The 25,368-nt window shown below is 32.4% G+C and overlaps 1 protein-coding gene across 1 annotated transcript; it reads left to right on the top strand.

Annotated features, from left to right (window-relative positions):
• Nucleotides 1-3,138: 3,138 nt before the first annotated feature.
• On the top strand, nucleotides 3,139-11,918 carry LOC134688530 (uncharacterized). The gene is made up of 3 exons (XM_063549315.1): nucleotides 3,139-3,839; nucleotides 9,586-9,747; nucleotides 11,025-11,918. The coding sequence occupies exons 1-3, from the start codon at nucleotides 3,659-3,661 to the stop codon at nucleotides 11,429-11,431; spliced, it is 750 nt and encodes a 249-aa protein (XP_063405385.1). The 5' UTR covers nucleotides 3,139-3,658; the 3' UTR covers nucleotides 11,432-11,918.
• Nucleotides 11,919-25,368: the final 13,450 nt, after the last annotated feature.

Below are 25,368 nucleotides of genomic sequence, written 5' to 3'. Positions count from 1 at the left end.
GCATCCCTCTCCAGTGATATTTATATGTATTCAGTCAGTTTTGTGACATAACAGAACCAAATGTGGAATATCTGTTAAATAAATAATAAACTTACGAGATGAAACGCATTCAATTTGATTAACTAATCGAAAATAGAAGCCGTTTCTTTGCTGTTGGTTAAATTGTCAATGGATTTTATGTAATAAATAAAATAACGTAATTGATGAACTTTGCATTTTTCACTCCTTCACTATGCGTAGATAAGTCGTTGTATAGTCAGACATAATACGGGGGTGTAAAAACAAGAGCCGTTTTTCGACATCATAAGAGTCGAAATTAAAATTAATCACTAAAGAGTGGAACTAAATTCATGTTTGTTTTAGTTCAGCCAAATATGTTTTTTTTTAAAGCTAACATTAAATTAGTGCGAAATAAAATCATGAAGAATAACTGGTTAACGGGTAAATGGAACTAAATTGATAGAAAGTGATACTTTTAAATTGATCTTGTTATTCTTGAATATTCAATTATTAGAGAGTTGTTTTGTGCGAGAGATTCAGACTGAGAAATAACTCGCATTTAAAAAAAAACATCAATCTAATTAAAATATTGATCTCCGATTACGTTATACTGCTCATATGCAGTATAACGTAATCGGAGATCAATATTTTAATTAGATTGAAAAAACATGAGCTCCTTATGTTTGCATATTTTGCTGTTTTCTGATGCACCTTATTACAAAAAAAAACATAAGCTCGTTATGTTTGCATGTGTTGCAGTATTATGCTGCACATTATAAAATATAACATGAGCTCGTTATATTTGCATGTTTTGCTGTATTCTTTGCCAACAAATTGACGTTTTCTCACGATATTTATACATACTGTGTATATGTTATGATATCTATATTGTTACAGATGATTATCAAGGTATTAAACTCAGTTAATAACAGCTACATCTATGTCAAGAAACAGGTAGCATTTCTGCCTTCACTCTCAGTTTAAAAAAAGATTTAAAAAGTATCTTCTGTAAATAAATGCAATCATTTATATGTTTATAATGCAAAATCAGATTATAGATTAAAGAAAAGTTTGAAAGATTTTATCTTCTCAAAGTACTTTAATACAACAGCATTGTCTATTCAAACTGTTTCACGAAAGTCGCTATGCGGTGCGTGTATGTTTCCATATAATAGTTATGATTCGAATCTATATTCATGAAACAAGATTTAACATTTTCATAATTTGAGTATTTGATTTAAAACTACATGTATAAAGTGTAAATCGTATATTGGAATCTATTGCAGTTTATATATATTTCTTTGTACTGTTTTAAATTGGAATGCTAAAACACGTATCCATTGTTTTACCCAGTCACTTATAAAAACCAGATGTGCTACCATTGACCATTCTATTAATCATGTTAATGATGGTTAAAGCATTACATAACTCGGTGCATTTAGTGCTTTGCAATTGTTATGAAGCCAAGCTTTATACAAGAATTGCGCTCGTTGACGGTAAATCTCGGTATAAAATCTTCCAAAAAGTCATTGTTGATATCATCTCAAAATTTTGAAAGATAAAATCGCAAAGCCACTGATGAACTTTTCATAACTTATTGCGCGATCGGTATTCATTTATAGTGTAAAAAAAAAACCACTGTGCTTCCAAGAGAGGACCATAGATGTAATACCCTGTGTAATACCCAGGGTATTACATCTATGAGAGGACCAACTGTATTCAAAATATAATCTAGTTAACACAGTATTTTTATGAACACAAAAATAAGTGCAAAAAAGTTGAATTTTGTAGCAGTCTGCAGTTGTGTCTATTTCAATTTAATTCAGGTCTGGGGCTGGTCAGTATCTGCTAGAAGTCCTTTGTTTATGTATCATTGTCGTTTCGTTAAGTTTCTTTTGTTACCTATTCTGACATTGGACTTGGACTTCTTTTAATCCCACCGAATGCATTTTGTGCCTGTCCCAAGTCAGGAGTCCCTTGTCTTTCAACTTATTCTTGTATGATTTTAAATTTTACTACATTTGTGTATTTCGGAGTTCAGTATGACGTCCATTATCACTGAACCAGTGCTCATTTTTGTTTTGGTGCAAGCTGAAGTACGCCTTCTGGTGTGGGATTTTCTTGCTGCATTGAAGACCCATTGGTTGTCTTCGGCTGTCTTCTGCTCTTTTTGTCGGGTTGTTGTCTTTTGACACATTCCCCATTTCCATTCTCAGTTATATTTTTTATACATTTGTCAGTGATTGGAGTGTCGCTCATGTGATAGCGCTTGCTCCAAGTAACTTAACCATATATTTAACCGAGTATCACAGATAATTCAATATTGTGTTTAAACGAATGCCACACGTGACTTAACCTAAGATTTAACCGAGTATCACGGGTGACTTAAAATTTCATTTAACATACATGTAGTACCTCATATGATTTCACCTTGCGTTAAACGAGTACTATAACCTATATATAAACGAAAACATATAGCTGATAAATAACGGCTGTTTCAATTTCGCCATGGTCCCCTTTTACTTGAATGTCCAATTTGAATCATTGGAAAACACCAGATATCTAAACCAATTTAAATTTTAAGATACAAACATCCTTCTTGTTAGGAGTAATAAAAGTAGTTAGGCGATTGAGATTAACGTCAAAATGAAAACAAACTGTACAATCTTGATATCTGTGTATATGCTAAAAGTAAATTAAACAATATTCTAAAACTCAAGATTTAACTTTTTTTTATTATTACAAACTACCCCCAACCCGACCCATTACATGCAAACACCAGACACAAAATCTTTAATGTAGTGTTTCTCTGAGATGGCAATTATTGTATATCCTTTCAATAGAAAAGTGGATTTGTTTTCGTTCCTGCTGTTATTTCTTGTTTAGAATTCAATCATTAACTTTATAGGACGCTATTGGTAAACACGCTGTAAAACTAACCAGTCGCGGTTTATAAACAAATACTTCAAAAAAAAACTTCCTCGCAGCGATATCAACGTAATATGAGTTATTAATTAATTAATAAAATCACAGTGAAGATAAATATCGAATATATGAAAATGTTTAGTCGATCTTTCTGATCGTATTTGTATTCATAGGGTAATATTTGTTTAATTGTTCTATAATGGTCCATAGATTACTTTATACGAATCAATATTCAATTAAACAAACTACTACATGTACTAAGGGAAAAAGTAAGTACTGGTAGCTATTAGGATTAATCATATACTAGTTGCAGTAGATACTGATTTTGTTGGCTGTGTATAGGTAATCGTTATCTTGTGTTTAGAAGAAGGCTTTCTCTACTCTACATTAAAGTGCATTGAAAATGAACAAAGGCATACTAACAAAGACCATTTACTAGATGAAAATGGAAAGGTTTATGTCGAGGTTTATGTCCGACCATTGATTTTTGATTACAGTGTATTTCTGGCAATTTTTCGATTGATCTGGTAGAATACTAACGATGAAATAAACACGAGCTGTCCTAGGGATCATGTAATCAAAATTCTGTGTCATTACTGACGACGTCCCTGGAGAGAAACATCTTTCGTAGTTGGAAATTATAGGAATGATATATTCGTCACGAATAGTAATCCAATCTGTGGATATCAGTGGTTTTAATGCGACAGTTGTGATGCGAAAAGTGTTAGATTGAATGTGTGTTTTAACCAAAATGCACACAATGTCACTGCCTTTGAGTTTCAATGTTCAAGCTAAGTTTAAGTTTTATAGAGACGAAGAAAGTATGGTAAAAGATTGGAAACAAGCAGCCAAATATAACGCCTCACAAGCCACGTTCTTAGAAGGAATGTTACTTAAGAATGTCGACCCTGGAGGTTAGTTACTTACATCTGTCATATATTTATGTGTTATATATTTATGTGTGTATATTTATGTGTGTATATTTATGTGTGTATACACGTCTTATAATTATTCTTAATCAACGACAACAAACTTATTATTCGCATACATATGTATTCCTCTTAATAGTGTATGTATGTATCAGAGTTTTTGCTTAGAAAACAAACAGTTTTATTCTCTAAAATGCAACCAAAAGAACTTTTCTCTGTTTCTATACTAGTTTTGATGACTTTATTTTTTGGAACTTGACAGGACGAGTGATATAATAGGCCGGTAAGGAGATGTTTGGTATGCTTTAGAAACAGCAGACAAACGACACAAAAAAATCAAGGTCTACAAAATCATCTTCTCTCATAAGGGGACGACCATTTGATATTCTGGGGGGTGGGGGGGTGGGGGTAGGGGGGGTGCAGGAGGATTTTGAAAATAAATAACTCAGCCTTGATAATCACAAAAATATATGGATTGTTCTTTGGTAGTTTGAAAAAAAATTACCTGACTTGCAATGTATTGAAAATAAATAACTCAGCAGGTCTATAGCTTCTTGGGCCTTCAGCGGTTCCAAAACCCTTCAAATTTTTTTTAGCACACATTGAGCTTTTTGGAATACTTTTTGAATGGACAAATCGTGTTTGGCATCACTCATTGATGCATTTGTGGTTCACCTCAACTCAAGTCACAATCCACATATTCAATCAGAATGGTAATAGAATGCAACTATTGAAATTCACCTTAATCTAAAAACAGTTATATTTCTCCGCTGCAGGGTCAGATAACCATATTTCACGAGTCATTGTCTTATTAAAGATTTATGCTCGATTTCTTAGAATTAGAAGTACACAAAAACAGGTTACGTAAGGTTTTATGTATACCGTTATAAAAAGTCTGTTGTTTTGGAATCTCAATTATGTTTATTATTTTTAAAATGGTTCTGATAAGAAAACGTCGACACACTACTCATATGATGTTATAACACGATGTGTGACCTTGTATTAGTTACGAAATAAAAAAAATTACAGAATATCATATACACACTTTATCTGGGACTCTTTGCTATTAGAGATTTCTATTGACCAAAAGATTAAAAGATTGATTGTTGATTACTTTACATGCTCATGACGAGAACACATTAACAACAATATACATGATACATGAGGGTATTTTGGATACTGAGGGACAAAAAAAAAATCTTGCCTCTAAACAGTCTACACACGGATTCCAAAGATTTTTTGCCTAGGACTTAGCATGCAAAGAGGTGGTTCTCTCTTTACACGAGACATCGGATTCAACGTCCTCTTTCTCAATGTAAAGGGGTTGTTATCTTGCCTAACAGCCAAATGATGCTCCACTTTGACAAGGGTTTTATTGCAGGTCGAAATAAGATCTTAGTGACCATATTTCTATTCCCAAGTCACCTTAAAGAGGTTTGACCAAACGTAAATGATTTATCACAATCTCATCAAACTTAACCTGCCAAATTACTTTACAAAAATACGAATAAATGATAAGCGTACGACATTAACTCGTATTATGCTGCCTTGATGCACGTGTCAGCACGTGCAGTCTATATTTAATATACAATCTGATAAACAATTATAGTTAACCTAATAGATATCACAGAGCTAATAATCAAATACTGCTTATGTTTTCAACAAAAAAATATAATATCTACAAATAACAACGCTAACAAGAACATGAAGAGTAGATAAGTAATTCTAGATATATGTAGGTCAATATACGATGGCTGAATGGGGTTTACAGAATAGAAAATAATGCCCCCCCCCCAAAAAAAAAAAAACAGTGAATAGTATACATGGTATAGAAAAAAACATGAAAAACAAAATAAAAATGGAGAGAATATTTATTGAACCCGTGGAAGAAATTCTTATGTTGTATACTACTTATATAAAACTAAGGAGATGTTGTATGGTTGCAATTAAGACAACTGTCCAATCCATCAGAGACAAAATGCCGAACATGTAAACAACTGGTAAGGCACTGTAATACTGTAATATATACGACCTTCAATAATGACATCATAAATCAGACAACAGATGCACGAGCTTAATAATTTTGGACAGAATATCAATAGTGTACTATATCAATTGTATTCTATCGAACAGAGAATATAATCTGAATTATTCATACCAACAACGGAGAACGAAGGAGAGGCAGAGTGTTTATTACTCAGTTTATTGATAATAAAAGTGAACGTAAATTTCGCATTATTTTTTAATTACGATACAATAACATCCTATGCATCCTATGCATATTAAGATACATGGAATCCGTGTAGTATCTGTTATTTGCTATTTGATCTTCAGTTTCCATCCACTTTTAACGGATCATCGAATTTCCCCCCTTTGTTGTTGGCAGTCCATCTAAAAAAATATTTCTCTGTCAGCTATCGCTATCGCTCAGGGTAAAATATTTGTCATAAAGGGCCAACCCGTGGTAAAATCACGATATATTCAAGCCCCCATGAATTATTTCTTAATTGAAATTGTGATGGTATAAAAAAAAAAAAATTGCACAATGGTGCAATCATTGCGTATTAATAACCACTTTTTTTTTTTAATAAAAATTGATATTACTGCCATTCACCAAGCACACGACATTTAACCTTCTGTGGGTATATTTCGCCTCTCTTCTGGTCAATGCTGGTTCTGGGCAAATATAATCCTTTATACAAAATTTGATCCAATTGAGCTTCTAGTTTTGCACACAGAATCTCTATAACATATGAACTTTCTAAACTTATAATAAGGTAGTACACTGGCCGCTGTGCATATTTAATGGTGGCTTGAGTGCTTATAAACTATATTTAAACGTAGTGACCGTATTATTGATGTGCCTGTCACGGTATGGAGCATATAATGCTTTTGTTGCAGAAAGCTCGACATAAGGATAGTGATACGGTGGCGGCGGCGATGTTAGCTCACTTCTTAAAAGGTTAATATATTAGAAGGTGAAAGACCTGGATGCTTCATACTTTGTATATAGATGCCTCATGTTACGAAGTTTCTGTCAGTCACATGTCCAATGTCCTTGACCTCATTTTCATGGTTCAGTGACCACTTGAAAAACAAGTTCAGAAATTTTGTAATGTTGAATTCTCTCTTATTATAAGTAATAGGATAACTATATTTGGTATGTGCGTACCTTGCAAGGTCCTCATGACCGTCAGACAGTTTTCACTTGACCTCGACCTCATTTCATGGATCAGTGAACAAGGTTAAGTTTTGGTGGTCAAGTCCATATCTCAGATACTATAAGCAATAGGGCTAGTATATTTGGTGTATGGAAGGACTGTAAGGTGTACATGTCCAACTGGCAGATTTGGTGTATGGAAGGACTGTAAGGTGTACATGTCCAACTGGCAGATATCACCTGACCTTGACCTCATTTTCATGGTTGAGTGGCTATAGTTAATTTTTTGTGTTTTGGTCTGTTTTTCTCATATTTTATGCAATAGGTCTACTATATTTGTTGTATGGAATGATTGTTAGGTGTACATTTCTAGCGGTCAGATATCATCTGACCTTGACCTCATTTTCATGGTTCAGTGGTCAAAGTTATTTTTTTAAGTTTTGGTCTTTTTATCTAATATTATATGCCAAAGGTCAACTATATTTGGTGTACTGAAATATGTTATGATCTAAATATCAGTCCCGCAGGTTTTGTTTGATATATGACCTCAATTTCACGGTTCATTGAACAGTGTTAATTTTTTGTGTTTTGGTCTATTTTTCTTAAACTTTAAGTAATATGTCAACTATATTTGTTGTATGGAAGCATTGTTAGCTGTACATGTCTGCCTGGCATGGTTCATCTGACCTTGACCTCATTTGATGGTCTAATGGTCTTTGTTAAGCTATCTTGGTTAATGTTAAGTTTAAGTGACAGTTGTAATAAAGCTTTATACTTAGGACTATCAACATAATATCAATGATTTGTCAAGAAGGCGAGACATTTCAGTGTGTGCACTCTTGTTGTTGGTTGCTGCCATCCATATAATTTTTTGTTTTTTTGTGTTTAGCAGCTCTGTTCTATTCTGTTCTATTCAGCATGGCATGTTTTGATAAAGTCCTGATAATGGGACGACCCTGTTCAGCCTTCTTAACACAATCGGGTTTCCCATGATTGAAGGCCGTGTAGTGCCCTATCGATGTATCCGTCATTGACCTTCGATATATGATGGACATTTATCTCCATTTTGTTTTATTCAGATAGTCAGGAACATTTGATGTATAGATGGATGATAAACTAATGTTGTATACCGAAGTATTTAGTTATGTTATATTGATTCAGAAATACTTGTTGGACATCATGGTTCGATATTTACCATTTGCAATCAAGAATTACTTTTTTTGTAATAAGATTATTACAACAAAATTTGCCTAATGAAACAAAAGCATATAAAATAGGTCCTTAACTGTCCTCGGATATTATATGGATCAAGAATTACTTTAAGCCCAGGAACATGTTCAAATAATTTTGAAATATACTAAATCTGTTAAGTACAACAGCTGCATGTATGTAATACGATGGTCTATTATCTGTTTTGCTAATTTCTTATCATAATCATTACCCATTATTACTAATACCTGGAAATAGCTCAAAATTGAACTTTGATAGATTTTGTATTGTGTAAACCAAAATTTTTGTATAAGAAGGCCATTATTTTCCGAAACCCAAATTCTGTTATATTATATATCAAATCAATTGAAATATAATTATCAATCAGATAAAATAAAATGTGCATTGGTTAAAATTTTCTTTCGATTTAAAACATATAAAGTTAGCATTTGACGCCTTCAACCGAAGCCAATAACGTTGAATAATATTTTGAGTTTATCACTTTTCTGATTTTTAATAACTTTCATGCGAAACAAACACGCGGTGAAATTGACACTAACTATTTAAAATCGAATTTCAAATGTCATTTTAAAACCCCAGAAGCAGTCATATTGAAACAGTCTTAATTTTTCCTCGAAAGAAATTTATAGATTCATTATAAAATGATTGATCCGGTTTAAGTTGTCAATATTCCAAATTACAGTATGATTCGATTTTAAATATTGAAGTTCAAATAACTCAAAGGTACAGTTTGTAAAATTGGAAAAATAATCAAATGATATTGAAAATAATGACCAAGTTGTGTACATATAGGATTGCGTTTTATTGTCATAAAAATTGTAGTATTAAAATATCAATAACTTCCTCTGCATAGAATCAATCGTAGGAACATCGTGTAGACATATTACTTATATTGACCATATGTGGAAAGTTACATGTATTTATCATATATTTAGTACAAAATACAGCTACATTTGTATTTTGTATATCTAATAAAGGTTGTTTTTCCAGTCTGTATCACCTTTTCAAGTTTTCATATTGTATGTTACCCGACCCTTTCCGTCACGAACGTCAAGTTTTCATATTGTATGTGACGTCACGAACATCAAGTTTGCATATTTTTTGGCACACTAAATGCAACTATAAAAAATACAAAACACTCAAATAAATACAATAATAAACAAAAATATCACTGGTAAATTGACTTTTGAATTTTTACTTGATAGTTCTCCATAGATTTGTCTTACTATTATTATCACGCTTTATGTAAAAGATTCCCATTAACAGTATATACCTAGAATTCCCCAAACCATTATTACTGGAACTAAATTGAATATTGTATTTATTGACTTTGCTTTACAGGAACCCTTCTGTATGTAGATTATTCCGTGTTTTATGGTGGAATGAGAGACCTTCGACAAATCTCGTGGGAACCCTTACAGAAGCATAGCATTAATAACATACTTAGAATCCAAAATCATCAGTATTCTGCAGATATCGAACCACGAAGACTCATGGAAGAAGGTATGCAGAGTTACCTCCCCATGTCAGTTTTTCTTTAAACCCTGTAATTGTATTAATGCATCGAATTACTAGTACTATAATGAAGTGTTTAAAATTTCTTTAATATAAAAAATGTCCCTACTTCAAATTGGTAGATTCTTATTTCTTGATATTCTGGTTTTAAATAGTTGATTAATAAGGCATATGTATGGTTAATTGAATTAATTTCCGTTTGTTACTTTAAGTTTACTACAACCAAGGATTCATTTTCTTACCCACAAATTAGTCGACGAGGAATGAGACTACACCATATAATCAATACCACAGCAAGTGAACAAACGTCTTATCCCAATACATAAACATCAAAAACTATAAATCAGTAAACGTGATTATTATATCCAACGTGGACTCTACGTGACTTATATCCATTCAATATATTCCTACAGACATGACTTTTATATACTAGCAGTAAATGTTCTTTTTATGACATATAATCAACTCCCACTCAAAGCTGAGGAGACAGAAATCTGTATGAATCATCAGTAATCTTTGACTGCTGTCAGTGGTATGTTTTATAAAAAAAATATACATGTACCTTTAAAGACAGGTAAAATTTTAAAAAAATGTAGGCCGTCGAAGGATATCCAGACAGCTTCAGTTCGGCAGTAAAAACATCCGTAATCTCCGCAGAACGAAACATGCGTCGTTTTGGTTGGTCGGGATTTGTAAATATGCTGTCACAGGAATATAAACTTTGCCACAACAAACAATTAAGTCATTAGATTTCAAACTATACCCTGAACATACCTCTTTTACAGTTGTAATCTTGAGTATAAAATTAAGAAGATGTGGTATAATTGCTGATGAGACAAGAATCAGACAACTATCCACCAGAGACCAAACAACAAAGAAGATAACAACTATAGATTACCATATGGCATTTAACAATGAGCAAAACCCATACTCATACATACTGCATAGTCAGCCATAAAAAAGCACCGAAATGACAAATGTAAAACAATTCAACAAGAAAAATAACGGCTGATTTATGTTCAAAACTATGAAAGAAAAACATATATGATAAACAGCAACATACGACAACCACTGAACTTTGGACAGCCATTTTAAGTGTATATCTTTTGTCCCGCTTTATATTTGATACGAATTTATATATGTTCAGCTAATTCTGACTCTTCATAATTTAAAATTTCTTATAGTTTTTCTTTAAACAAAAATGCAGTTGCAGTCCAAGTTTTATAAGACACAAAAGACATAGATGGTATACTTTACTTTTTAAGGTTGCTATGACGAAGAAGAATGTATTGTTCGTGAAGCCGTCAAACAACTCCCCAGAACCCCAGTTTCAAAAGACAGTGTATATATTCTCTCAGCATTCCATACGATGGACATTACAGAAAATCTCGAACGGAGATGGATGTCATGGAGCGGTGCCAAGGTCATTCTGTGGAAATGTCCGAAAGACTTAAAATTACGCCGTATTACATTTTTACGTTCTACAACTGAGCGAGACAGCTTTAGTTATCTCGTTCTTGCTGAATGTGAAGAAGGGATGAATTGTTTAAATCTCGCGAGACAATTTGCTGACCATTTGAAGGACAGAAGGTGCGGACTTGTGGGGTTGTACAAAGTAGAACGTTATTACATTCCACAGTTAGCCAGATCTCATAGCTCAAGTACAGTGTAGAACCAAGAGACAACCTCAAAGCACAAGTTCAATTTAGAACAAACAGTAGAGCTCAAAGTGCAGGTATAATTTACAACAAAATGAAGATCTCAAAGCAAAAGTGCAATTTAGGACAAACTAAAGAGCTCAAAGCACAAGTACAATTTAGAACAACCAGACGATTCTACTTTACACCAGCCAACAGTATAAATATATAAAGAGAGCATAGCATTAGAATAGTCTCTCATGATACAGACGGGTTGTAACATTTTCACTGATGTTACATAATTCTCAACCAAGAGCACGTGTGTAATGAAGACTATTCTGAAGTACTTATTTTCATAGTTTAGAGAAGGTATGCACTTGCAACAATGGTTACAAAAATACGATTCCAAACATCTGTATGGCAATTACACAACTAAAATACGATTCCAAACATCTGTATGGCAATTACACAACTAAGTACGAAGAAAGTCAGCATCTCAAATATCAAGAACCGCCAGTACCATTTTTTTCTGTCCATGTGTTATTCATTAAGAATAAGAAAAACATGGCATTTTGTGCTCAGCATCTACTGGACAACGATTTCATACATGTATTTCATGAATTATGACCAAAACATCGTTTGCTGTAAATAACCAGACAAAAACCGTTGACATCATACTATAACTTTCGTTCATTAAAAAAAAATAAAAACTTGGAAAGGACTATAAAACATTATATATGTTTAATGACTTTCTTTCACAATATTGAACTGAAAATTAAATAGTTGTCTCCAAACAATATATGCCTTCGACTCAGATTGTCATCAAAAGAAATAACTTTCGATACGTATACACGTGCATTTTGTTGTTTATTTTCCTATGTTATGTTGAACAATTTTTTATATTTGTTACATTACCATTTTATCCTAAAATCAGTAACTGTTTTATGTGATGAACCATGTCGTTACCTCATTTATTGCCCTTTAACATTCCCTAACATTGCTTATTGTTGACATGCATCTACAAACGTAATAAATTCAAATATTTATTTATCTCTTATTTTATCAATCATAATGCTGATGTTTATAAAATGGTAGTTTGATATCACCCCTTCGTAGACTTTACGAACGTCATCACGAGTTGGTTGGCCATTACGGAATATCCATTTCACAGATGATATCGGATATGTTCCTAATGTCGTAACTACACTCCCGTTCCATTTCCAAGAATGTGACCTAACAAATTAGACTATTTACAGGGTTTGTAATAACAAGTCGCATGACAAGTTCCATATGTGGAGCAGGATCTGCTTATCCTTCAAGAGCACCTAAGATCACTCCCATTTTCTTGTGGGGTTCGTGTTGCTTGGTCTTTGTTTTTTATGTTGTGTCTTGTTACTAATGTTTGTCTGTCTGTCTTCTTGCTCTGACGTTTTCAGTTTAATTTTAAATTGTGAGTTTGAATATACCTCTAATAACTTTTAAAGTTCAATTGTTTATTTATGATTCATAACGGCGAGGGAGAGAGAGAATAGAACTGTCACATGATACCTATTGTCCAGGAATGACAAAAAGTACAAAATATCTACACCCGCTTTGAGTCAAACCATGACATACTGAAATGATACCATTTCTAAAAAAAGTCTTCAATATCTATATATAGGCGCTGAACCGCACATTTTAATTCCATATTAAATAAGGAGGTGTTGAACCATAACGAATTCATGTTAAAACGCCCTACAAGAGACCAAACGTTTCTTATTCTATACATTAAAATTGCTACATAATAATGTCTCAGCGGCAACACTAGTGGCAGCATATGGTGTATTATTTATCTGGAATTGCGGTACCGCTGTTACTCTATATAATTGCAATAAACCCGATTTTTAAATTTGCTTCTTTAGTTCCTAGCTTATATATCAACTAACTGGTTGCCGAAATACATATAGTGCATGTAATCTGCATGACTACACTAGATGTTGTATAAGAAATCTCTTATCCTCTACAAATGCTAGTAAAACCACAAGAAATAATAACATGGTGCCAAAAATAACTAAAGCCCTCTAATTATGAGACAAATAGTATAACTGTACGGTAAACAAACACTTACTATATAGTGATTGGTACTGTGGTATTAGAGATGGGATGACATAAAATATTAATACTTCGTACACGCTGTAAGAATGTTTACTTTCTATAACGATATGTTGTGCAACAGGGTCGGAGGTTCAAAGGGGTAATGCTTATATATATTCCATTTCTAACCCAAAACAAAATTAGTATTTTGTGTTTCTCTTTATTATACTTTAAATAAATATGTCTGATTTCCAACCTACTTTAATTTATTGTAGAAATTGTTAATGCAAACAATTAATCCATCAATACGCCATGAATGTTGGGTAAATCGAATGTTATTGAACATATTGAACGACAACACGTTTCTTTGAAAAATGCAAAACCCTTTTAAATTAAAAACAACATACAATATAAACGAAAAACAACAAATAAACCAATACAAACAAATACAAAAAAAACAAAACGAAACAGGAAAAAGACACAATGTATCTTATTGCACCAAGTATTGTGACAGGGGGATTTCTTGCTTTTATATGCCTGAAAATGAATTTACTGCTACTGAGAAGAAAATAAATGTTTTCTTCACTTTAAAGTTTTAAATCATTATATGTGTGTACTTGATAACTGACAGCACTATATTACAACTATATAAGAGAATGTTACCAAACTGCACAGATTTATAAACGCCTTTGAAGCTAATACTTCAAATCATTAATGTGTATTAAAAAGCCAGCCATCAAGTACGTTTATATATTACATCCTCAATTAGTGTGGCTGCTAACTTGAAGTTGTCAACAGACAGTGTGACTGTTTCCAGCTTTCTATGTCAATGGACCACAACTTCAGCAAACATTTTACAGCCATTGAAAAACTCAAGCTCAACCTAGATTTTTTGAAAGAGTAGTCAAAAATGTAAAAAAATAAAAATAACATTAGTGGTGTAAAAAAACCACACGCAATAATGAATAATTGATTGTTGCTTGCTAGGTCAAGTGGTTATGTTTTAAGCATATTATTCAGGCAATCTGACAAAACATGTTATTTGCGCGTATTTCTTAAATCAATGCAATATACACCTCCTTGTATCCAGTTAACTAAAATGTGAAGGACAGGACAAGGTTAAAGATGAAATCCAAATAGTCCAGATTAATGTTACTAAAAGGCAAAGCTGGATTGTAGACAGAACACATTGAAATTAAAGATACGACACGATATAGATGTTAGGATAATTTGGAATCGGGGAAAATTTAAGGGAACTTATATTTGTGGAGATTTAGAACACTGTATATGTATTCTTCAAAAAGATAGTTCATGCTTTTGTTTTGGATTATCGTTAGTTTTTGTAGATTGAATATGATTGGAACAGTTTTATAATTTTAAAAGGATTTTCTCGAACATTTACAGTTAAATAATCTTAAAAGCATTTGTCTCAGATATTAATGATTTTAGAAGCATTTCAGTCGAGCTCTTAATATTATTGTTTTCTTGGTTCCCCTCTTTGTTATTAAGAAGGAGAACCTCGACTCTATCAAATGGACCAAGAAATATTATAAGTTTTCTTAATCATTCCATTGTTTGACTTAAGCATTAAAAACACATACTTTTCGAAGTCAGATACATACATTCCACAGGGAAACAAATTCCAGACATTGGTCGATAAGAATTGCGTTAGAATTATTTATATTTGAACTTTTTAGATTTTTACTGTAAAAAAAAATAAGAGTACTTTTATATAAACACAAATGATATTCAGTTGGAAAAATAATCTGCACATAGCTTATTTCATGATTCAACAAAGGATATCAAACTCGTTTTTTTTATTTTCATTTGCTCCTAGGAACTATATAAAGTTACCTAACATCGAAAATTTATTATTCAGCTGACACTAAAATATCGATTATTTAGGCATCAATTGTATAAATGTACGTAGCCAGTTCTTTATTGTTTTAAAATATAACACTAAATAAAGTAATTCTCCACGGGATATCACGTAATCAATGTCTTTCACTGCAGAAAATCAGTCAGCAATAAAACATAAAAGATACACTATAACCTACTGCAAATATTGTTACAGGAGGATATCTTTCTTAGGCCTCAAAATTAATTAATTAATCCTGTTAGATAACCTATTGACCAATAAGTATAATCTATACTTCTACAGAGAAAAGAAAAGCAAAGATAAAATTTATTCTTCCTGTAACCACTGATAAGGTCTCTACATATACCATGTAGCGGGTTTTTTTTGCGGGTGTAAATTTTCGAGATTGAGGGGCAACAAGGTATACGAAAAATTTTGGCGGTTTTTATTTTGGCGGATTTATAATTCCCAATAAAATATTTTGGCGGTACCTAAAATCATTGCAGTTAAAAAAAGTTGAACAAATTGACAGGAAGAAAACATTTGAAACATCTGTGTTGTAGTTCTGTATAAATACAAGAAATTAAAAGAAATGATGATTTTAATAGTAAAAATAAAAACGTTTGGTAATTGGATTATAATAAGGGTATAGTTCAGAATACTCAGCCGGTATTATTCCCTTAGGTTTAAAGAAATTTAAGATACTCATCTTCGGACTTTAATGAACAACTGATATTTTTACATGTGTGAAAAAGAAACTCAGTTTAATTAGAACTCACGACGTCATTTTATAAAATACATGTATGTACAATGGCCTTTGGCATTCATAATGTTAAACTAAAATATTCCGTTATTAACCTGCCGACCGGAAAAAAAATTATCGTTCTCACTTTAGCTTTGAGAAAGTACCGAACGTATGCATAAAATTTCGCGGAATTTATTTTCGCGATTTTCATTCATCTGCAAAAATTAGCGAAAATAAACACCCCGCGAAATAACCCACTATATGGTATTGTGTTCTTTTCAAATGTTTCATGTGTGTTCTTTGAAGATTTGGCAGCTGTATCTTGTATATAAGAGCTTGTTACCAAACTGCTAAGCTTTATAAATGCTAAAAAGAGTTAATGCTTCAAACTATAATTGTACATATAAGGCCAGCCACTAAGTACGTTCATTTGTTACATCATAAACTATACACTCTAATGATTTGTCGAGGTTAACATACTTTGAGATTGTTGCCAGCTTTGTATGTCAATGGAACACAACTTTTGCAAATATTTTACAGCCAGGTAGAAGCTCAAGCTTATCCTAGAATTCTTTTTCGAAAGGACATTATGCCAATTTTGTAATGGATAGATCGAGTCATTATAGACAACAGTTAAAAGACGGACAGTTGGACTGCTACTCTGTTGTTTCATTAGCTGTCATTAAATGTTTTAAGCATATTCAAGGATTTCGATCTTTGAGAAAATAAAAAAAAGATGTAGTTCGCGCATTGTTTCTTTATTATCTCAATGCCATATACACATAAACCTCCTTTTATTAAGTTAACTTACATGTGAAGGACAGGACAAGGTTAAAGATGGAATCCAATTAGTCTAAGATTAATGTTACTAAAAGGCAAAGATGGATTGTAGACAGAACACATTGAAATGAAGAGATTCGACACGATAAAGATGCGATACTAATTTGGTATTGGGGAAATAAATGGGAAGTCGTGTATGTTCAGATTTTAACATTGTAAATAGATATAGGTAGATGTGGTATGAGTGCCAATGAGACAACCCTCCATCCAAATAACAATTTATAAAAGTAAACCATTATGGGTCAAGGTACGTACCTTGACCCATACTGGTTTACTTTTATTAAATTGTAAAACGGAGCCTTGACTCACGCCGAACAGCAAGCTATAAAGGGCAACAATAACTACTGTAAAACCATTCAAAGGGGGGAAACCAACGGTCTAATCTATATAAAAACGTATACTACAGATATACAGTGCTTCAGTTGTGGATTCTTAGTGTAAAACAATTCAAACAGGAAAACCAACGGTCTAATATATATATAAATGTATTCTTCCAATAGGTGCAACAGGTATACAGTGCTTCAGTTGTGAATAATCGTAAGCTTTTTTACAAATTGAATATGTGTGGAACAGTTTAATAATCATGAAATCATTTGTCTCGAACAGTTTGATAATCTTAGAATAATTTGTCTCACATTTAAGTTATTCGAGACAAATTTCAGTCGAGCGTTTTGTATCCTTTGTTTTATTTTTGATCTCTCTTTTTGTTATTTTATTTTTGTTATTAAAAAGTATCACCTCGACTCTATCAAATGAACAAAGAAAGTTTTAATAGTTATCAAAGGTACCAGGATCATAATTTAGTACGCCAGACGCGCGTTTCGTCTTCATAAGACTCATCAGTGACGCTCATATCGAAATATTAATAAAGCCAAACAAGTAACAAATTGAAGAGCATTTAAGATCCAAAATTCCAAAAAGTTGAACCAGATATGGCTAAGGTAATCTATGCCTGCTATAAGAAAATCCTTAGTTTTTCGAAAAAATCAAAGTTCTGTAAACAGGAAATTTATAAAAATGTCCACATTATTGATATGCATGTCAACACCGAAATGTTGACTAATGGGCTGGGTATTAATTTAGTATTTCTTTAAATCATACCATCGTTTTATTTTATCAGTCCAAAAAAGAACACATGCTTGTTTTAATTAAATACATACTTTCTAAATGAAAGCAAATTGAAGACAGTTTTTGATTAGAATTCCATAAGAATTATTGATGTATGAATTTTAAGAGTTTTACTGTTAAAAAAATGTGTAAGAGTACATTTGTATAAACAATAACTACTAAATGATATATAGTTGGAAAAATAATACGCACATAGCTTATTTCATGATTTAATAAACGAAATGAAACTCCTCTTCTTTTTTTTTATTTTCTCCCACGAACTGTATAAAGTTACCTAACATCGAAAGTTTATTATTCAGCTGACACAAACATATCGATTATCTTAACATTAATTGTATGAAAGTACGTATCTAGTTATTTATTGTAAAAAATAACACTAAATAAAGTAATTCCCCAAGGGATATCAGCTCATGAACGTCTTTAAATGCAGAAAATCAGCCAGCAATAAAACATGAAATATACACTATTATAACCAAATATTGTTACGCGGGATTTTATTTGTTAGGCCTGAAAACAATAAATTAATCCTGTTGAATTTAACCTATTGACTCATAAGTATGATTTACTACTATCGAGAAAAGAAAAGCAATGATCTTTTTTTACTGTACTTCACCGCTGAAAAGGATCTCTATATGTATTGTGTTCTTTTCAGGTTTGCATTTCGGTAAATATTGACAATGCAATTTCCCATAGAAACTCCTTTTACGGCTAAAATTGTACCACTTTTACTATGAAGTTTTGAAAAAAATCTTATCCTAGAATTGAAAGTTCATATGCACCACATTTTTTTTCAAAGGTCAAAATATAGGGCTGTGCGGCATATTTTCAATGTTTATATGACCTTAACTTCTCAGAGTTTAAACTAACCCTAATTTTCATAACTACCCCTGCCTCGAATGAAAGGTTACCACAGATTTCAATGTAAACAATATGCACATGTTTATTTACTGGTAACATTCCCAAGTTATGTCTCTGTTTAGTATTAAATTTATATTAAGATCAATCATAGGTTTGATTGTAGTTTTCAATTTAGACTTGTTTATATATATATAATATGTATGTGTATTGACTTTATTGTTTCTAATTGACAGGTTCAACTTTATTTAGCCTGTTTTGATTTTTTGTAGTTATTCTTTTTTTTCTTTATTTTAGGTGGTAGTTGTGAAAAGCAGTCTTGCAGAGCCTGAGTAGCTATTCTTCTGAGACAAAGTCTTGCAAGTATTTTTTTTTTGGGTGAACATTCGTCTGCAAGAAGTGAAATATTGGTATACGTTGTGGTTTTACCTTTAGAGTTATTGTTTTGACCCTCTTCAGAGATCTTGCATACATTTTGGAGACCTGTTTTCTCTTCCGTTTATACGACGGATTCATCTTGTTGATCTTGAAGTTGGGTGTCTTGCTCAAGATAGTCATGGTATTCATTGCCACCTTTTTTTAGTTCCAATTTTGTATTAATATTGAAGTCATCTCCAGAAAAACAATATCCGATCGTATGATTCTAAAAGTAATAGCCTCTTTCAGCTCTTAAAATTGACGGTTAATGTTCCGAATGTTCCTATTGCTATTAGAGTCTAGGGGTATAAGTCTTGTGCTCTTGTCTAAATTTGATATGTCACAAGTTCCAATTATTATAAAACGTTGTGGTAAGATTTTTTATCAACGCGATCTATGCGCTTCTGAACAGCGCATCTGCTTTTCACTATAAATTTAATATTCAGGCAATGCTCTAGAGTTATTTTCCCTTCTATGTACTTCCCTTTGCTGTCAGCTAGTATGACAACTTTTCTAGTGGCTTTTTTTTCTATTCATTTCTTAAGGTTTGATATAGAATGCTCTGCAGGATTTTAATACTTTATTCTCCGACATGAAGGCTTCTAGTAGAGAAGTTGAACGGAGGAAAAGGATGAGGGGGGATTCAAATATGACGCCTTTTTGTTAATGCGGGGTTCACACATTGTCGATTATTGCTCCCGTTTGAGATCAGACAGCGATACGAAACGAAAAGTGAAAAAGTCGGATTACTATCCTCAATTATCTGGAATGTCCTATCATTGTCTGAACGCAGTCGTTTAAGTTCGTAACAGATTCCTACGGATCGGGAAGGGTCCGATTAGTTCGACAAAGCACCCCGACAGTTAGGTGGGTCCCGTATATTCGGGGCAACTAAGCCGATTTTGTCTAGTCGAATTACAATCGTGCCTATGTCGTGTTAGATTCTGCTGTATCGGAACAAAATCCTAACAATGTTCTGTGTATTCTGGAAGGTGTCCTGTGGAACGGGAATGATCTGGACAATTTTTTCATTGCTGTTTTTTTGCCGATTGAGTCCAGATTGCATCCAGATCTTGTGAGGATTGCGAACCGTTTTTGCCGAACCGTTCCGGAACTGTCCCGTTATTTTGAAATACGAAACGCCTCAATAATACCCACGTCAGAGTCCCAACAACTACAGATTACAATACGACTGAGACCAGACAAAGCCGTTTGCAATGTGATAGAGCGGACATGTTCCGACAGTACCTGCTCATCCCGATTATGCCGACAGTTTTCGAACGGGTAACTTTTATCAGCGTCGTTTCACTGTCTGGTCACTTTCTGATCTCTGTCGTATTGCATTCGGAAGAATCGGGACGCAGTCGTAACAGACTCGGTTGAATTTTACCTGGCGAAAGATGCAAATTGGATTAGAAACGGATTGAGAAAGGGAGTATCGGGATAAATTCGCTTGGAAACGGTTGAATATCGACGCTTCCTGAACAATATCTGATTGTTGCCGTGATTAAATTATTTGTTTTACAAGGTCTAAGTAAAGTTTGAATTTCTATCTACGATTCACAGGATCTTGATTAGACATTTGACACATTTTAATCGGGAAAAGTCCGATCAAGGACGGTACCAAAAATCGTGAATGTGTGCCCCCAGCTTAAACAAAATTATTATCATTCACCTGTGTATATTTTTTTTAATATTGAAAATGGCGTAATTTTTTTTTTCAAAGTTATTGTTTTTTTTCTGAAATTGTTAAAGTCATATGAAACGTGTGACCGGTGAAAAATAATGTTATTCCAATTCTTGAACATACAAACAACATAATCCTAGTTTTCTGTGCACAATTTAATCAGTTTTTTTGGCATACATTTCGTAACACCGTCATTATGTTTTCAATGGTTTCGTGTTGTTGTGCAAATATGGCAGGTAATTAAAGTTCGTGTTTTGAAGCGGACGTATCCTTTTAAAATTGTTATACGATGATGACTGATGTACCCATATTTTGACTATTTTATTAATTGTGACTGTTTATTTAACGCATCATGTAAATGTAGCGGAATTTGATGAGACTGTTATTAAAGTGATAGGGTTAGCGCTATAGAACCAGGTTTAATCCACCATTTTCTACATTTGAAAATGCCTGTACCAAGTCAGGAATATGGCAGTTCTTGTCCATTCGTTTTTGATGCGTTTTGTTTTTTGATTTTGCCATGTGATTATAGACTTTCCAAATTGATTTTCCTCTGAGTTCAGTATTTTTGTGATTTTACTTTTTAATGATTGTCACCTGTTTGTCAACATTCAACAAACAAAGCATGGATATTAAGCACGTGTTTAACATGTACAATCAGATAAAAGTTTATTTTAAAGACATCCATGCGTATTGCGATCATCGGATTTTTACGAGATAGTTCACACTGAGGTCATTTTGCAATTAAAATAAAGTAAACCCTTTTCTAGATATCAACAAATTAAAGAATTTTCTTCAGAATAAAGTATATGTACATGTATATAAGTTTTATAATGAAAACTATCCATTGAGTTATAAAAAACGTATGCATTATTTTTTTTTATTTGAGGTTTCTTCTTACTTTAAGCATTTCACAGCGGTAGAGTAATTTTACTCTAATTATTCATCACTTATTTTTATTGACTTTGTATTTACATTGTATCATTGATCAAATTTATTCGTTCAGTGTATGTTCATTTGTGTTACTAAGTCTTATGGTTGATTTAAGCCACGTCATTATTTTATAGTGTGTCTTTCTATGTTGTGATGCTAAACTATTATTTCAGATAAAAGTGAAGGTTTGGTACCATTAAAACATTTAAACCCGCTGCAGTTGTTTGCACCTGTCCTAAGTCAGGAATAGGATGTTCAGTAGTTGTCGATTGGTGATGTGGTTAATAAGTGTTTCTCGTTTATCGTTTTTTATGCCCCATTTATGGGCAGTATGTTTTCTGGTCTGTGCATCCGTTCGTTCGTCCGTCCGTCCGTCTGTCCCGCTTCAGGTTAAATTTTTTAGTCGAGGTAATTTTTAATGAAGTTGAAGTAAAATTAACTTGATACTTAGTACACATGTTTCTTGTGATATGGTCTTTCTAATTTTGATACTAATGCCGATTTTCACGGTCCGCTGAACAAAGAAAATGATAATGCGGATGGGGCATCCGTGTATTATGGACACATTCTTGTTTTAATATAGTTTAGACCGTTAATTTTCCCGTTTGAACGGTTTTACACTAATAGTTTTTTGGGGGCCCTTTATAGCTGGCTGTTCGGTGTGAGCCAAGGATCCATGTCGAAGACCGTGCCTTGACCTGTAATATATACTTTTATAAATTGTGACTTGGATACAGAGTTGTCTCATTGGCACTTAAATATCTATCTACAATGATCACCAGTCATTCAGCTTTCATTTGACACCAACATTACCACGATATTCTACATGGAAAGATACACCCATGAATAGGAACTATTTTGGATTAAAATGTATTTCTTTCTAATATGTGCTTACTGATCGGGCCCGAATTAATGGTGTGACACCTATAACAGAACCAATTTTGTTATATCGAATTCTACATTGATTAATTTAAGTCTATAATTTATTTCAAAATATAAAAACAGGTATAAGCTTAAGTCCAAACTCTATTTTACTTATGTTAAATTGTAATGGTAATAACATATGCGTTATACAAAGAAAGCTGAATAAGAATAATACCAAATGGCCACTATAGTTTGTTTAATTTTCAATATCATGGTTGTACTTTGTTATTTTCTTCTTGGAAAATAATGCTGTTCCTAATAGTCACCTTTTGATAGATTTTTTTTTAGAAGTCCAAACCTAGCAGAGAAAATTGCTTCCGCCTTTTTTCTTAGAAATGAAAAAAAACCATATAGTTAAACTTTGATATAAACCAAATGATACAGCATCGATTATAAATATCAAATATGGTGTAGCATTTTCCTATTTTCATTGAACATTACAATTAAGTGTTTCAAAGGTTATTAAATGTATCTGTAGCCTTGTTTCCATTTTTACGTATATTGACGCTATGTTTCTTTTTATATGTATATTGGTGGTCAATATAAAAAAAAATACTAAATTTAAATGTATGACGTCATGAAGTCACACATAACAACTACAGAGGAAGGGCTGCAGCAGAAAAAAAGACAATTTTCAAATTTATTTCTGGATCTTTCAAGATTTTATTAAATGCAGACACTAAAAATACAAGAAAGCTTATGCAACAAACCTATAAAAGAATATTGACATTTTCAATAACATGTTATAAATCTTGCAAAATACAACTTTTAAAAAATACGCAGAAAGAACATTCAACGCCATTTCCTTAATACATTATTTACATATGTTATATATAAATTAAGGAATTTCACTCAGTCAATACGTTATATATAAACCTGTTAGATTATATTGACACTCGGACTTCTTCCTCGTCAATATACATGATATAATATCAACAGGTCCATAACGTATTGACTTCGTCAAAAGTCCATAATTGATAAGAATATACCAATTGCATGAAATGTAAAAGCTACCATAAGAAACCAAATCAAACTTTAAAATCATTGGAGAGCCTGTCAAATTGTACGAAAATTTTAAGCCAAAAAGTGCTCTACAATGATCAAAAGTCATCCAGGTTTCATTTGATGCCAAATAACTAAACTATACATATTTTGAAAGTTACACCAATGCGTAGGAACTATTTTTTGTTTAAATCTGTACAATGTTCTTGTATGGTCTTTCTGAACGGGTCCGAATTAGTTGTGTTTCACCTTTTCCAATATTTAACTAACTTTCATGTTTACGCAGTCAAATTTATTTAGGAATATATGAATGTAATTGAAATTTCTTGTTTTGATTTTATAGATATAGTAGTTTCATCGTCAAACTAACTCATCTTAAGGGCATTTGTTTTATTATCTTACATAATTTGAAAACTTTAAATTTGTACCTTGTCTCAATCTTCAGGTTAAAGTTTCAACAGCAATGCCTGAAATTATACCACACGCGTTACATCGTTGTCGAAACCCACACTATATACTAGAGGGTATTAAAATGCAATTATTATCTAATAAACAGCCATTTGTATCTGTATACAGAGTGTTTATCAACTTTACCAAAAGACTCCAGAAAGCCAATTTTAATAAAGAATAAATTCTAATTCTGAAAAAAAAATCGAGATACCTTTGTAAAATCTAGAAAAAAAATATAACTCCATCTAAGCTGTTTTTTCAGAATGGTCTAAAATGATTTTTACTTGTCTAATTTAACAGCCCTTATACATCAGATATCTGTTTGAATCACCCTGTGAATAATCCTATGCAATTGGGGTTTTATCTTCTGTGCAAGAGAATATGAAATGATTTTGTTATACACATGTAAATTTAAACATTCATTTGTTTGTAATATTCTTATTTTACGGGTCATGTTTTTGTTTGCTTATTAGGTTAACTGAGACTATTTATTGAGAACTTGTTAATAAAGTATACAAAAACATCTAAAACAAGATATTTCAAATTAGCCCAAATGATTTGTAACCTTCAACTAGTAAACATTCTATACCTGGAGCTACGCAAATCACTACTTTAGTCAAGACTTATTAACATATAAAAAAGATTGTAGTACATAAACCTACAATACATTGACAATTAAGTTCACAGCTAAAGTTTAAAATGTATTTGTGTTCAAGATAAAAGACACATATTGAAAACTTTGTACATTTGTATGAATCATATGTCAGTAAATGTTATTCAATAATAACAAACGTGTTATCGGAATAATCATTACAAGGTATTTGAACTAAACAAATTAAAACTAAACACTATAATGTTTGTTTAGACTCTTTCGTAGTAGATTATATACTCGGGATAGCATGCATCCTTACTGTAAACAATAAATTCTCTGAAAATAAGTTTTGAATCATTTACAACAGAGTCGTAGAATCCAGTATTTCCGGTGTTATGATCTCGATCTGTACACCTATCACTCACACATGTTATACAAGGTGGACGTCTCCATTGCTTTTGCTCGTGG

The sequence above is a fragment of the Mytilus trossulus genome, chromosome 10 (assembly GCF_036588685.1).
Source record: "Mytilus trossulus isolate FHL-02 chromosome 10, PNRI_Mtr1.1.1.hap1, whole genome shotgun sequence".
NCBI classification, from domain to species: Eukaryota; Metazoa; Mollusca; class Bivalvia; order Mytilida; family Mytilidae; genus Mytilus; species Mytilus trossulus.
The sequence above is the reverse complement of the archived record's forward strand: the minus strand, read 5'-3'. Positions and strand labels throughout refer to the sequence as shown.